This window comes from Nycticebus coucang, chromosome 22 (genome assembly GCF_027406575.1).
Source record: "Nycticebus coucang isolate mNycCou1 chromosome 22, mNycCou1.pri, whole genome shotgun sequence".
NCBI classification, from domain to species: Eukaryota; Metazoa; Chordata; class Mammalia; order Primates; family Lorisidae; genus Nycticebus; species Nycticebus coucang.
Window position 1 is genome coordinate 1,127,592 of NC_069801.1, and position 12,269 is coordinate 1,139,860.

Here is a 12,269-nt window from a genome sequence, read left to right on the forward strand (position 1 = left end):
TGCTGGGCATTGCCTCCCATCCCAATGACCCCCAAACACAGGATATGTGCCTCAGACTTGCTACAAAGCAGCATTGGCGGTACTGCAGGAGAAACACCAACAGGTCAAATGTCATGGGTCCCATGGAAAGCGGTGGGGAGAGAGGCGTTCCAGGCCTCCCCTGTCCACACTGGCCAGGGCCTCTGTGGGGACGTGAGGGCTGTCCCTCAGCCTTGGCTACCTGGCTGGCAGCTCTCAGCACCCTCTCTTCTTGCTGGTCTCTGCTTCCAAAGGCTGGGGGGTGGGGCTCCGGCTGGTTCCCATCTTTCCCACCCCAGGTCTTCACCCCGAGCCCTCGCCTCCACCACCAGGAAAGGTGGCTGGTGAGCGTAGCACATCCTCAGTGGAAAGTAGATGCATTCCCCGTCAGTCACCACAAGAGCCTGCCTGAGTATGGGGCTGCATGTTCATCTGCTCACCTATGCCCTCACCTGGCTCCTGGCCCAGGCCTGGCCCCACCAGCCCTGCTTGTCTCATCAGCCAGGAGGAGGTAGCCTGGAGCTCCGGGTAACCAGTGGCCCTGCTCTAGGCATCCTGGGCCTAGGACCCAGGGAGCATCACCTGTAAGCAGGGAAGAGTGGGACTGGCCTGCCCTCTCCCTGGGACACTGCCCTTGGGAACAGGTGGGGTTGTGATCCTGTGGTGCTGGTGCTGGGGCTTGGTTCAGGGCAGCCTGCCTGCCTCTCCCCCCCCCTAGAAACTCCCACCCTGCTCCAGGCCACCTTGGGGAGGGGGTGGGGACAGAATATCTGGGGACTTGATGCTCACCCCTGCGACCCCATGCTCTTGGTGACGCACATAGCCATCTGCGCCCAGCCTGTGCCAGGCAGGTGAGGGCCAGGACGGCTGGGGCACCCAGCCTGGAGCAGGTGGCCCAAATGCAGGGGGGAGGTGGGGCGGGGAGGCCAGCCTGACTTATCTTCACTGTGTCCTATGCTAGGCCAGGTGTCTGGCTGGGCTGGGGCTGGACCTTCCTATTCCCGTGGCCAAGCCTGGCAGCTCTCACTGGCAGGAAGCTCAGCCCAGGCTCTGGGCCACACTGTTCGGAAAACTCCAGGCCCCAGGCACCCATGGGAAGGAGGGAGGTTGAGGTGGAAGCAGAGGACCCACATCATCAGCCCAGACAGGGCCATCCCAGGGCTGACTGTCCATGCCATTGTCAGACATGGGGGCCAAGCACTCAAATTCCATGAAAACATGCCCAGTGGGCCCCTGGCTGCCCAACTCAGCCCAGAAATGGGGGCACACAGCCCTGGGCTGTCAGAGGCCAAAGGCTTGGAAAGGCCCTGGTGCAGGCCCAGCAGGCTGCCATGCCAGATCTCTGAGAGTCCCATATGCTCTCACCATTCGGTAGCCACTGCTCGTCAATATCTAGCCATATCCTCTGGCCTAGTCAGACTGTCCCTGATAGCCCCTCCTGTAAATTGCATCCTGGTCAGGCAACTTCTGGAAAGGCTGAGGGCTGAGAAGATGGGCACCCCAAGAGGGCACTCGTCCCCCTCATGGAGATAAGGCCCACCAAGGGTGCCATGGAGGGAGCAGACCCTGGGACCGGCAGGTCAGACTGCTGGTCCCAGAGAGACATCCTGTATGGGTGATCTGCACCCCAGCCCCTGTTTCTAAGGACAGTCTCAGAGAAGACACTCCCCCCAAGGCCTTGGGGAATCTGGAGGGATGGGAAGGACTGTAGTTTCACTTCATGACCTCAGGGATGTGCAGAGGGCTAATGCTGGCATCTGGAGTGAGCCTCTGGCCATCCACGTTCCCTGTCTCTGGATAGGCCAAGAGTTGGAGAATCCCAGTAGGTCAGGGTCCAAGGAGGCTAGTCCACGTCTTGAATCCTCCCATGGGGTACCGAGTGGCCTGGGGTGAGGGGGGCTCTGTGCGAACATAGGCTGGCCTATAACGTGAATGACAGACTCTGGCGCTGGGTGCCTGCCCCACCCTGCATCCCTGCAGTGGGATGCCCAGAAAACTCTGCCGGGTCTCATCTTGTTTCTGGCTTCTCACCAGGGCTGTGCCCGGAGCCCCGACTCAGGCGCACGCTAGGCTCCTTCCTGGGCCTCCCAGCATGCCCGGGGAAGGGCGGCGGCAGAGGCTACCCGGGAATTGCAGCGCTGGCTCCGGGACAGGCTGCAATCTTGCTCCTTCCGGCCGGGCTGGAGGCCAGGCTGACGGGGTGGAGGGGGCCGGGACCCCTGGCCCGGCACATCCCCCCTCGTCACTCCCCCAACGCTGTTTGGGGGGTCCCTGGGCCCGGCCAAGGGACTGGCTGCGCCTGCGCGGCCCCACCCCGCTGCCCCCTAGTCGAGCCTGGGAGTCCCGGAGTCGTCCGTCCGGCAGGCAGGCGGGAAGGCCGCGTTCTGCGGGGCCAGGGCGGGGCCCCCTCCTGGCCAGCGCGGACGGGCGTCCCCTGCAGTCGGGGCTTCCCGGGAGGGAGGCCGTCAGACCACCCCCCCAGCCAATTCAGTTTCCTTTCCCGCCCGCCGCTTCCGCTCCCCCGCCCGCCGCCCGCGCTACCGGGGCGGGGCTCCCGCCAACTCGGCCGCGCGCCTGGGATTCCGACGGGCGGGGCGCCGGGGCTTCCGGCGGGGCGGCCCACCTCCCGCGGCGTCTGGGGCCTCGGCTCCGCCCCGGCCGCGCGGCCCCGAGCGGGGTGGGCGTCCCGGGACGGCGCTGCGGGGGTGGGCCGCGGGAGGCCGGAAGTGCCCCTCCTCCCTGCCCGCCGGGTGGGGGCCCGTTCGCCGAGGGGGTGTGTCAAGGGAAAGTTCGGGCACCCTTTGGCCGGGCCTGGGGTGTTCATGCGAGCCGGCAGCGAAGCCGGCTCTGGGTGCGGGAAGAGTCGGGGGCGGCTCCTGGGGCCCCTGAGGACCGGCCTCCCTGTTCTGCTCCGTGAGGGTCGGTGTATGCCCAGAGCTCCCCGCAGCCCGTACTCCTCTAGGCCCAGTGTGTCAGGGTCTCTGGGGGCTCCCCGTGACCACCACCCCCTGCAGGCCAGCACGCCCAAGCCTGAGGCAAGTCACTGCTGACAGTGAGAGGCACCTCTTCCTGGGGCGCTGGCTGCTCCCCTGCCTCTGTGTCCCTTTCCCCCCACCACCAGCAGGGACCTGGGGTGCTTGGCAGACCCAACCGCAGGAGACCCCAGACCCAGAAGGCCACAGTTTGGTTCCTGCTCCTACCCTTCCTGCTCTCTAGGCTGGCTGCCGTGACCCTGGACTCACACACCCTGCCGGTCTGCTGAGCTGGCCCCTGCATCCTCTGAGACACTTACCTTTGTTTCCCTGGGTATAGGCAGCCTGCCTGCCCCTGCCCAGCCCTGCCTGGCAGTTGTGTAAATGCTCCCCAAGTTAGTGCCCAAAGCGTCTCCCCTGTGGTGCTCTGGGTGTGCTCCTGTTGCTCCTGGGGTCCCCAAGTGAGAGGCATCATGGGGCCCTCAGTGTGAATGACTCATTCAGTGGAAGAGGAGCCCTTGAGGATAGGTGACGATGCCCGGTCGGGCTCAGGGACAGTGTGACAGGGTCTCTGGACACTGGCTCTGGCACTAGGAAGACCCAGGCCCCACAACTGGGGGCAGGGTGCCGAGGGCAAATCCTGAGGCAGAGCCTCCCCTGTTGGCCCTGGGCCTGCAGGCCTGGGAGCTGCTGAGGGAGAAGGGCAGTGCCAGGGCCCTTTGTGGGGCCCACGCCTGGGTGCGGTTGGTCCGGGACCCAAAGAGGTTGGGGAACTGGGGTAGGTAGCACCCCCCTCTGTCCCCCAGGTCTGCTGCTTGCCCAGGGTCCCCCAGGAGGAGGCCCCACAGATAGGCCACTGTGCTGGGGCTCTGGAGCTGCTTTGTCAGGGCACCCTGTCCTGGCTCCCAACTGTGGTTGCCCAGGGTGGGTGGGCAGTAGACGCACCAGGAGGAGGGATGTCCAGAGTTTTCAAGAGTGACAATGTCGGGTGGCACCTGTGGCTCAAGGAGTAGGGCACCAGCCCCATATACCAGGCGTGGTGGGTTCAAGCCCAGCTCCAGCCAAAACTTCAAAGAATAAAAAAAAGAGTGACAATGTCAACATGGTGGGAAGAGAGGGCAGCTGGTCCTCACCAGGCACCAGCCTGCTGGCTGAGTGCTGTCAAGACTGCCTGGCTAGCCACTGACACCCTACTTACAGTCCCCACCAGAAAACATGTCCTGGGCCATGGTGGTGGGGCTGCCAGCACACTGCAGAGGCCTAGAAGCCTCACACCAAGGCAAGCCAGGGCAAGCACCTCTGGGCCCCAGCAGTTTCCCCAGGCTTGCTGAAGGGCCAGTGAGCTGGGCCTGGGCCTGGGAAGGCCTCTCCCCACTGCTCAGAACCCCCACCCAGACTCTGAGCTCCCCTTGCCAGCCCTGCCTGGGGTCCCTTCTATCAGGGAGACCTGGGTGGCTGTCCCCTGTTCTGAGGAGACAGAAGCAGGAATAGGCTGGTGTTAGAGCTGTTTGTTGGGCAGGGGTCTTGCCGAGACAGGCCTAGTGACTCCTGCTGATGCTACCTTGGGAGGCCTGTGAGCCAACAGGTGGAGGCAACACCCTCCCTCCAGCTTTCCTCCCCTCTGTCATTGTCTTTCTCTGTCTTGTGTTTCCTTCTGTCTCTTTTTCTGTCTCCCTGTTTGTCTCTTCATCTCTCTGTCTCTTCCCCCACCTGCCTCTGTCATTGTCTCTCACATGCACACAGGACCCAGGTGAGGGCTTCCACCTCCAGCACAGAGCTCCTTGTTCCGTTCTCAATATCCATCAAATGCAGGGGCCAGGGTTCTGCACCCTAGGAGGTCAGAGGACAGCTGGGGTACAGGAAGGGGCTGAGGCCAGGGGACAGGACTGGAGCCTCCTCCCTAGCTCCTCCTTGGGGAAAGTAGGGGAGGGCAGCCAGAGGTCCAGCCCATTGCAGGGCAAGTGTGAGTGGACCCAAAGGTGAGGACGTTGGGGTCCGAGGCCTCTACCTGGGCCATCGGCCAGTGGATCCCCGGGGAGACCTCCCAGAGGCCCCAATCTTCAGGCCAGAAAGAGACACTACCCCACCCTGACCCCAGATAGTCACACAGCCTTACTACCACCAGGATCCACCCTCCCATCCAACGCAGAAGGGAGCCTGCTAGAGGGACTGGGGGGGTGGGGGTGGCCTCAGTGGCATGGTACATGGCCCCTGCTCACTGCAAAGGCCCCCAGGGGACAGCAGCAACATGCCAGCGTGTCCCTTCACTCATCAAGGTCCCCAGGTGCTGGTTGTGGATCCAGCATGCATAGGAATTGGTGCCCAGTGTCAGAGAACAGTGAAGGGAGGCCAACCTACTGGAGCACCTGCTGGACTTGGCTCCTTGTATGGGTACCCCTCCACCTCTACATCCTGGACAATGGGGGAGAGGACTTCATAGGCGATGGGCAGACTCCACGTGGGACCTATTAGCTAGCAGGAGACTTGTGGTGGGGTTGGACAGTGAGGACTCCAGGACCAGTCCTGTCCCCAGCAGAGCCAGGCTGGCAGACTGGGGCTAGAGGCCAGCCCTCTACCACCTCCCCATGGCTCTCGGATGGATGGCTCCTCGAGGCTGAGCGTCATGGCTGGTCAGTGGGGTGGAGTCCCCGGCCTGCAGCCACTTTGCTGTGCCTGGTTAGGGTTAGGGTTGGAAGCTTGCAGGCCCCTCTGTGTCCTGCCTGCCAGGTATCTGCACAGACCCTCTTTTCTGTAGAATCCAAACTTCCTCTGCATCTCAACTGTGGATACAGTGTAAGGAGTGGGGTCTGGGGTGGGTAAGTCCCAAGGGCTGTAGCCCTCAAAGGCTGACTGTCTAGCAGGTAGGACACAACACTAGCCAGAAGAGGCTCCTCCACTCCCCTTGCCTGGGAGTCCCCAGGCCCATTGTGGTAGGGAGCTGGAGGAGTGGAGAAAGGACAGCTTGGCCAGGTCTAGCTACCTCCCTTGCCCTAGGACCCCCCACCTGTCATATTCCCTGGCCCTTAGCTGCTCTGCCTAGAAGTCGAGGGGTTTGCCTGGCTTGTGCCTGCTCCAGGGTTTGCAGACCCTTCACTGACTGGCAGGCCAGTGTCGGTTGTTGGTGAGACCTGCTTGTTACCAAGAGGGAGGCTGCCGTGATGCGGCCCCTTCACCCCTGAATGTCGCATGTGGAGTGATGGCTCTGGGTTTCCTGCTATTGGTTTTCTGAGGATGCTTATTGGGAATTAAATGCCATTGGGCACCTCTCAACACACCAGGAACAGCAGCTGTGGCCATTCTCAGCGATCTTTCTTCTCCTAAACTAAAGCATCATTTTTTTTTTTTTTTTTTTTTACTCTTGACAGAAACAGGCTATTATCTAAGGGGCAGATGCAAGTGAACTGGGGCTTGGATGTTGTCTTGGGGGTTCAGGAGCATGCAACTTGCCATCACCTGGCCATCACCATCCTGCACCTGCTTCACTCACAAGCCCAGCCTGACCAGGGTCTGCAGTGGCCCAGACCAGCAGGAGGTGAGGATGTTTGCATCCACCCCAGGGCACCAGGGTTCCGAGGACCAAGCCCACAGCTGTGGCCAACCATCAGCCTTCGGTCTGGACACTGGGAACCTCAGGATGGCCTGACATCCCTGGGACTGGGCGGTGCAGCCTTTCTGGTGGCTCTTGGCAGGTGGGGTGAGGGTGGCTGCCTGCCTTGCTTTCCCAAGTGGGAGTGTGGGTCCCCTGGGGAACATTCAGCTTCCCACAGCCCCAGGCAGCAGTGTGCTGGCACCTCTCCAAATGGTGCTCCCTTGCCAATCAGGCTGTCGGACACCCTGGGCTCTTGGGCCTTGGGCAGGTAGAGCTCAGAGCTCCTGGGGCCCTGGGCCTCAGCCCCTGCCAGAGGAGGAACTCCCCCCATGCCTCCAAGTGCCTGCCAGGACACTTGCAGGGACATGGAACCTACCACCCTACGTACTGGCCTGGCTCTCTGCACCCTAGCCTCACCTGCCTCTGCCCAGGCCCCTGGTTTCTCCCGGAGAGCAGCTCGACCTCCAGGTGGGTCTTCCTGCCTGAGCTTGAGAGGCTGTGCCTGGCTGTTTATGCAGCCGTCTGTGAACCTGGCCCTGCTTCTCTGCCTGCACCCTCCTGCTGCCAAGAAGGGGGAGCTGCTTTTAGAGAGACAACTGGGGGCTCAATTGGGACATGTGAAGTAACAGATGCTGGCGATGTCCACAGTGCCCCGGTGCCCAGCAGCTGCCACTGCCCAGGAGACGGGGGAGCTCCTAGGGAAGGGCGTGAATGACTAGGCTGTGAGCTGAGCCAACCCAATCCTGGCGATGTCAGGTGCTGGGGGGCTTGGGGCGTGGGGGCAGCAGTGCACCCCTCGTTGGTGACGCACTGATCCCTGGGGACACGGACAGCCCACTTGGCCTAGAGCTGGTGTGTGGTCCTGGAGTGGGAGTAGGTAGCAGGGGCTGGGCCTGGACACGACTCCAAGGGGCCTCATGCATCTGGGAAGCAGTCAGTGGTAGCTGGGTGGGACGGTGGGCTATAGGTCAGGACATGGGTTCTGAGGGACAGCGTGAAGAGCCTGGACAGAGATGTGACTGAGGAGACTAGTCCTATCCAGGAGTGGGCAGGCCAAGGGTGAGACCCAGCCAGGGTCACGCACGTGTTGGGTGGGCATGTCTTGGGGACAACTGCCTTCTGTGCTGACCAAGTGGCCATGCCACGGGCCTCCCTGGTATTCCCCCTGCGTCTCCCAGCCTCGTCAGTGGCAGGGTACCCCAGGGCAGGTTCAAAGTCCCTGACGAGCCTCCTGTGCCAGTGCGGAGTGGGGGCGTCAGGCAGACAAGAAACACTGCCAGGGAGCTGACCACTCTCTGTCTCCCGACCTCTTGCTCCCATGGGCAGGCTTTGTTGGGAGCCACAGTGTGGGCAGAGGCTGAGGGACCAGCTGGCCGGGCTCTGCTGCAGGGCTCTGAGGCATGGGGACCTGGGAACAGTGTGGGGGGAACAGCCATGTGCCTGACAGGCACTGGGCTGACTCCGTGGACCCAGTCAGGGGGCTGTAGCCCTGTTCTTCCCAGGGTAAGGTGTGGTGTGGGGCCGTGGCAGTGACAGGCCCAGCTTTGCCCACCTCCCCTGTTCAGGGCCTCCCTGTTGGACAGAGTCCCATCGAGAGGCGCTGGCCGTAGATGTTGCTGAATGATTTATTCCTGGTCTCCCCACTCCAGAGCTATCCAGGTGATGTGGGAAACGGATAGGCCCTCGGAGCAGAGGCTGCGTTCCTTCTGCTGGAAGAGAAGGTGGTCTCCCGTGGAGACTGGATGTCAGTGAGGCGCTGGTGGCTCTGGGCTGTGTCCCTGGGTGGCCTGCTGGCAGTTTGGGGCTTCTCGGGCTCCTTCAGCCCCCTGCGCCAGGACCCGTAGGTGTTTCCAGGCAGTGGGCAGTGTGCGGCCCAAGAACGGAGGGGTGGTCACATCTTGGACAATGAGCACATACTCTCCTGTGAAAGACAAGTGGGCTGGCCCTCAGCCTCAGTGGTGGCCACTGCTGGCATCTCCCGCCCCAGGAGATCTGGGACCCCTTGCCCTGGCATTTTGACTGTGAGACCAGACTGCTGTCCTCCTGGGGCATGGATGCACAGCTTAGGCAAGTAGTGAGTTTCAGGCAAAGGAAACCATTTCTGACCTCAGGCTACAGGCCTAGCCACAGACTCAGGTGTCCTAGAGGCAGAGCCAGGGTGCTGACGTCAGGGAAGGACGTGCACGTGGCTGCTCTCAGGCCCCCGAGCTTCATGGCTGAGTGGAGGATTTTTTTGCAAATATTTTCCTACCTTTTTAAGAGAAAAATAATTTATCTTCCTAAAACGTTTTTTAAAATAACTAAACCTCTGAAGGCACAGTGTGCCTGGTTAGTTGTTGAAGCCCCTGTCCCAGCCGGGGGGCGCAGGGAGGGCGCCCTGCTGGGCGTCGCGGGAGAGAAGGAAAAGTACTTTTCCTTTCACAGTCTGTAAACTGTCTGGAGAGCTTCAAAGTTGGAGAAACCATAAAAAAGAAAATAAGAAATAACAAAAAGTGAGGTTGCCATAGAAACTGTTCTCTCCCCCTCTCCTGAGCCCATAGGGGCTGGCACCAGAGCGTGGAAAAAGCTCCCCAGGCTGGCTGGGCTCACACAGGAATGTGGCCCCGCTGGAGCGGGGCAGGAGGCACGCGGGCAGCCTCCCGCCCGGGAAACAGACTGCCTGGCCCAGTGCCGCCCTCCCCTCCCGGCAGGGCCAGCAGCCTGTGCATTCCTGGGGCGGGCCAGAGCTGGAGGAATCTGCTTGGCCCCAGTCAGTTCCTTCAGGACTGATGGGCTGGGGCTGGGGCTGGGGCCTGCTGAGGGGCTACACTGGAGGCCTGGCAGGCCTGGAGGAGCTGCCGCACATGGCAACGCGGCTGTGTTTCCAAGCAGCCGGTTTCTAGGTGTTCCCAAGATCACAGCTAAAACAGCTGGTGGCCAAGGCGCTGGCCTGACGCGTGAGCTCTGCAGGCAGTGGTTGCGGAACCCAGGCCACAGGCCTGAGCTGACCTGGCGCCTGAGGCCTGTCTCTGTCAACCGGCAGGGGCTCTGGCCCTGACAGCTGCATGGGCCAGCCATGGGCCGTGGGCCTGGTGTCCCCTGGGTCAGCTCCTGCCTCAGGGACTCTGCCCAACTCCAGCTTAGCTCCGTGGGGCCCCCATGTCTGATCTCTACTTGTTCTTTACTCCCCAGGGCTGTCACAGCCTTGCAGATACACTGGCCAGCAGCACTCCTCCTGGGCTGTGGCTGTGACCAAGAGGTACCAGGATCTGGCCAATTCCCCTTGACGCCAGCCCCTCCTTGCTAAGGCAGGGGTACCCTCCACTCTTCTCACCACCTGCTTTCCCTGGATGCTGGGGACACTGTTGAAGCCGGGTCTCTTCTGGCTACAGGGGCTCAGTCATGTGGCATCAACCCCTCCGTGGTGGCCAAGCCCATAGTGAGAGGGTGCCTGCGCCACGTCCTGGCAAGGGGCTGAGGTTTTGTCTGACTACAATGTTTGGGCACTCAGCTCCTCCAGCTCTGGGGTGTCAGGGGCCTGAGATGGAGCACCAGGGCTCCTGGCTGATCTCTAGACAGGAGGAAACTTGCAGGAGGAGCCTAGGGTCTCCCTTCAAGCCCTCACTCTGGCCCTCATACAGTCCCTGGGACCAGACCAGCGAGCAGGAGGCACTAATGCCCGCCAGGCCCTGCCAGGGATGGCCTTGAAGCCCCTCTGCTCCCCTGTGAGAGTGAAGAGCTCCTTAGCCACCCGAGGTCTCTGCTCCTGTTGTGCTTCCCCCGACTCCATCCAGAATTCTCCTTTCTGGAACATTCCCCAAGTTAGTGACTGCCAGATTGCAAATTCTCTTGGCCCTCCAGTCCCCTAGGCATTGTCTACATTCTCATCCAGACCCCTGGGAAGGGCTTTGCTGCTCCCAAATTCCCCACTCCCCAGGGCTATGCTGTCCTCCACCTGCCCTCAGGCCAGCCCCCCTCTCCCCGCCACCAGCCCTAGACTAGACCAGCTGGCCTCCTCTCCAGACGTCAACGCAGATGGTGGATTCAGATCATGGAGGAAGCTGCCCACCTACCTGGGTATGCTGCTGCTGGTCCTGCTGCAGCTGTCCCGGGGAGCCTGTGAGGAGAAGAGGAGGCCCCTGGATGCCGTGTGAAAGCCCATACAGGGCCAGTGGCTCCAAGGCCAATACCCAGCCCTAGGACAGCAGAGGTCACCACACGTGTGACTGCTGTCCTCAGAGGCTCCCACCTCTCACTGCCTTTGAGGGTGGCAGCATGCTCATACCTTCCTGGCAAGGCTGCACTGCCCAGACCCAGAGAGGGTGCCCTAGCAGCCTCTTTGTGGCTTTCTGCCCCTCGGACCCACACTGCACCAGGCAGACCCCTGCACTGATGTGCTTGCTGCAGACAGGGATGGAACCTGCCACCCTGCTTCCATAGGCCAGCGTGTAGCTTTCATAAAGAGGAGGAAGATTCTGGAGGACAAGAAGGATCCCGAGCCATTCAGCGAACAGCTGACGCACAGAATCTATCCACAAGACTCAGGAGTGGTGTTTCGCTTCCAGGGAGAAGTCACTGAGAGGAGGTTCTGTCGGGGCAGGGCCAGGGGGCCTGTGTCACCTGGGAGCCAGCGAGATGGGAGGGACCAGTGGTCCTGCCCTGGGGCTTCCCTATCAAGAGGTGGTTCTGAGGCTGCAGTCAATACCCTCATTCTGGCTCCCCAAATGGGGTGCAGGTCCTGCCCTGGCCTAGTCCTGGGGGGCAGCGCCTCTTGGGTTTTTGCTCTGCACCAAGTGACGGCCCAGCCTGTCTGCCCCGACAGTGTGATGGAGGACCAGCTCACCAGGGAAGGGTCATTGCCAGGAAGGATCTGGGGGGGAAGCAGGTGATCTGAGGATGGGAGGTCACCATACACAGTGAAGTTAAGTCCCAGCAGTGACCTTTTCTGTGCCCTGCCCCAAGGATGGAGCCTGGGTCAGCATGGACACCACCCAGAACCATGCGGCCATGAGATGTGCAACCTGGGTTGTGTGCAGCTCTGGGGGCACTGAGCTGCGCCTTGTCCTGAACCGCCCACCTGACGGACCTGGAGCTGTTCCGTGGCCTACGCTGCCCCGTGGCTAGTGACTTCCTGTCATCAGTAGCCTGAGGTGGCCAACAGCCAGCACAGAGCTGAGGGCAGAGCACAAGTTCCCCTGGCAAACTTAAATGCCACAGGTGTCTGGTGTGGGATAAATTAAAGACAAAGGACTTTAAAATTACTCCATTTTGGTGTGGGGGGAATGGGCCAGTCTTGGCCCAGGAGTCATGTTAAAGATTCTGAAGTGTGTTGGGGGGAAGATAAATAATTTAGCGCTAAGAATAACCAGAGTCTGTCAGGCTGCCAGTCTGCAGGGATGTAAACGGGATTACAAGAATCCAGAGAGTTTTTAAAGAACCCCTAGGGCTTTGAACAAATAGAGGCAGAGCCAGGAAGGCGATTGGAGCCTCAGCTTGCTGCTGGGCTAAGCACTGGGTGTGGACAGCATAGACTAGGGCACTGGGCCCACGTATGGGCACGAGCAGTGATGGGAGGGTGTCAGGCCCAACTGTATGCCGGGCTTGGGCCTCACCGTGAGAGCTGCACACAGACACTGGCCCTTCGTGCTTGCACCAGGCACGGCTGGGCACAGGGCCACAAGCCCCTCACTCATTTTCCTCACCCTGGCCAT

General features: G+C 61.4%; 1 protein-coding gene across 1 annotated transcript in view; it reads right to left on the reverse strand.

Annotated features, from left to right (window-relative positions):
* Positions 1-8,186: 8,186 nt before the first annotated feature.
* Positions 8,187-12,269, reverse strand: part of MORN1 (MORN repeat containing 1) — a 51,555-nt gene continuing 47,472 nt past the window's right edge. The window contains exons 13-14 of the mRNA XM_053575201.1: positions 10,632-10,675; positions 8,187-8,500 (exon numbers count right to left, since the gene is read on the reverse strand). Coding sequence (XP_053431176.1) covers positions 8,325-8,500; positions 10,632-10,675 — 220 coding nt within the window. The 3' untranslated portion in view covers positions 8,187-8,324. The remainder of the gene's footprint in view (positions 8,501-10,631; positions 10,676-12,269) is intronic.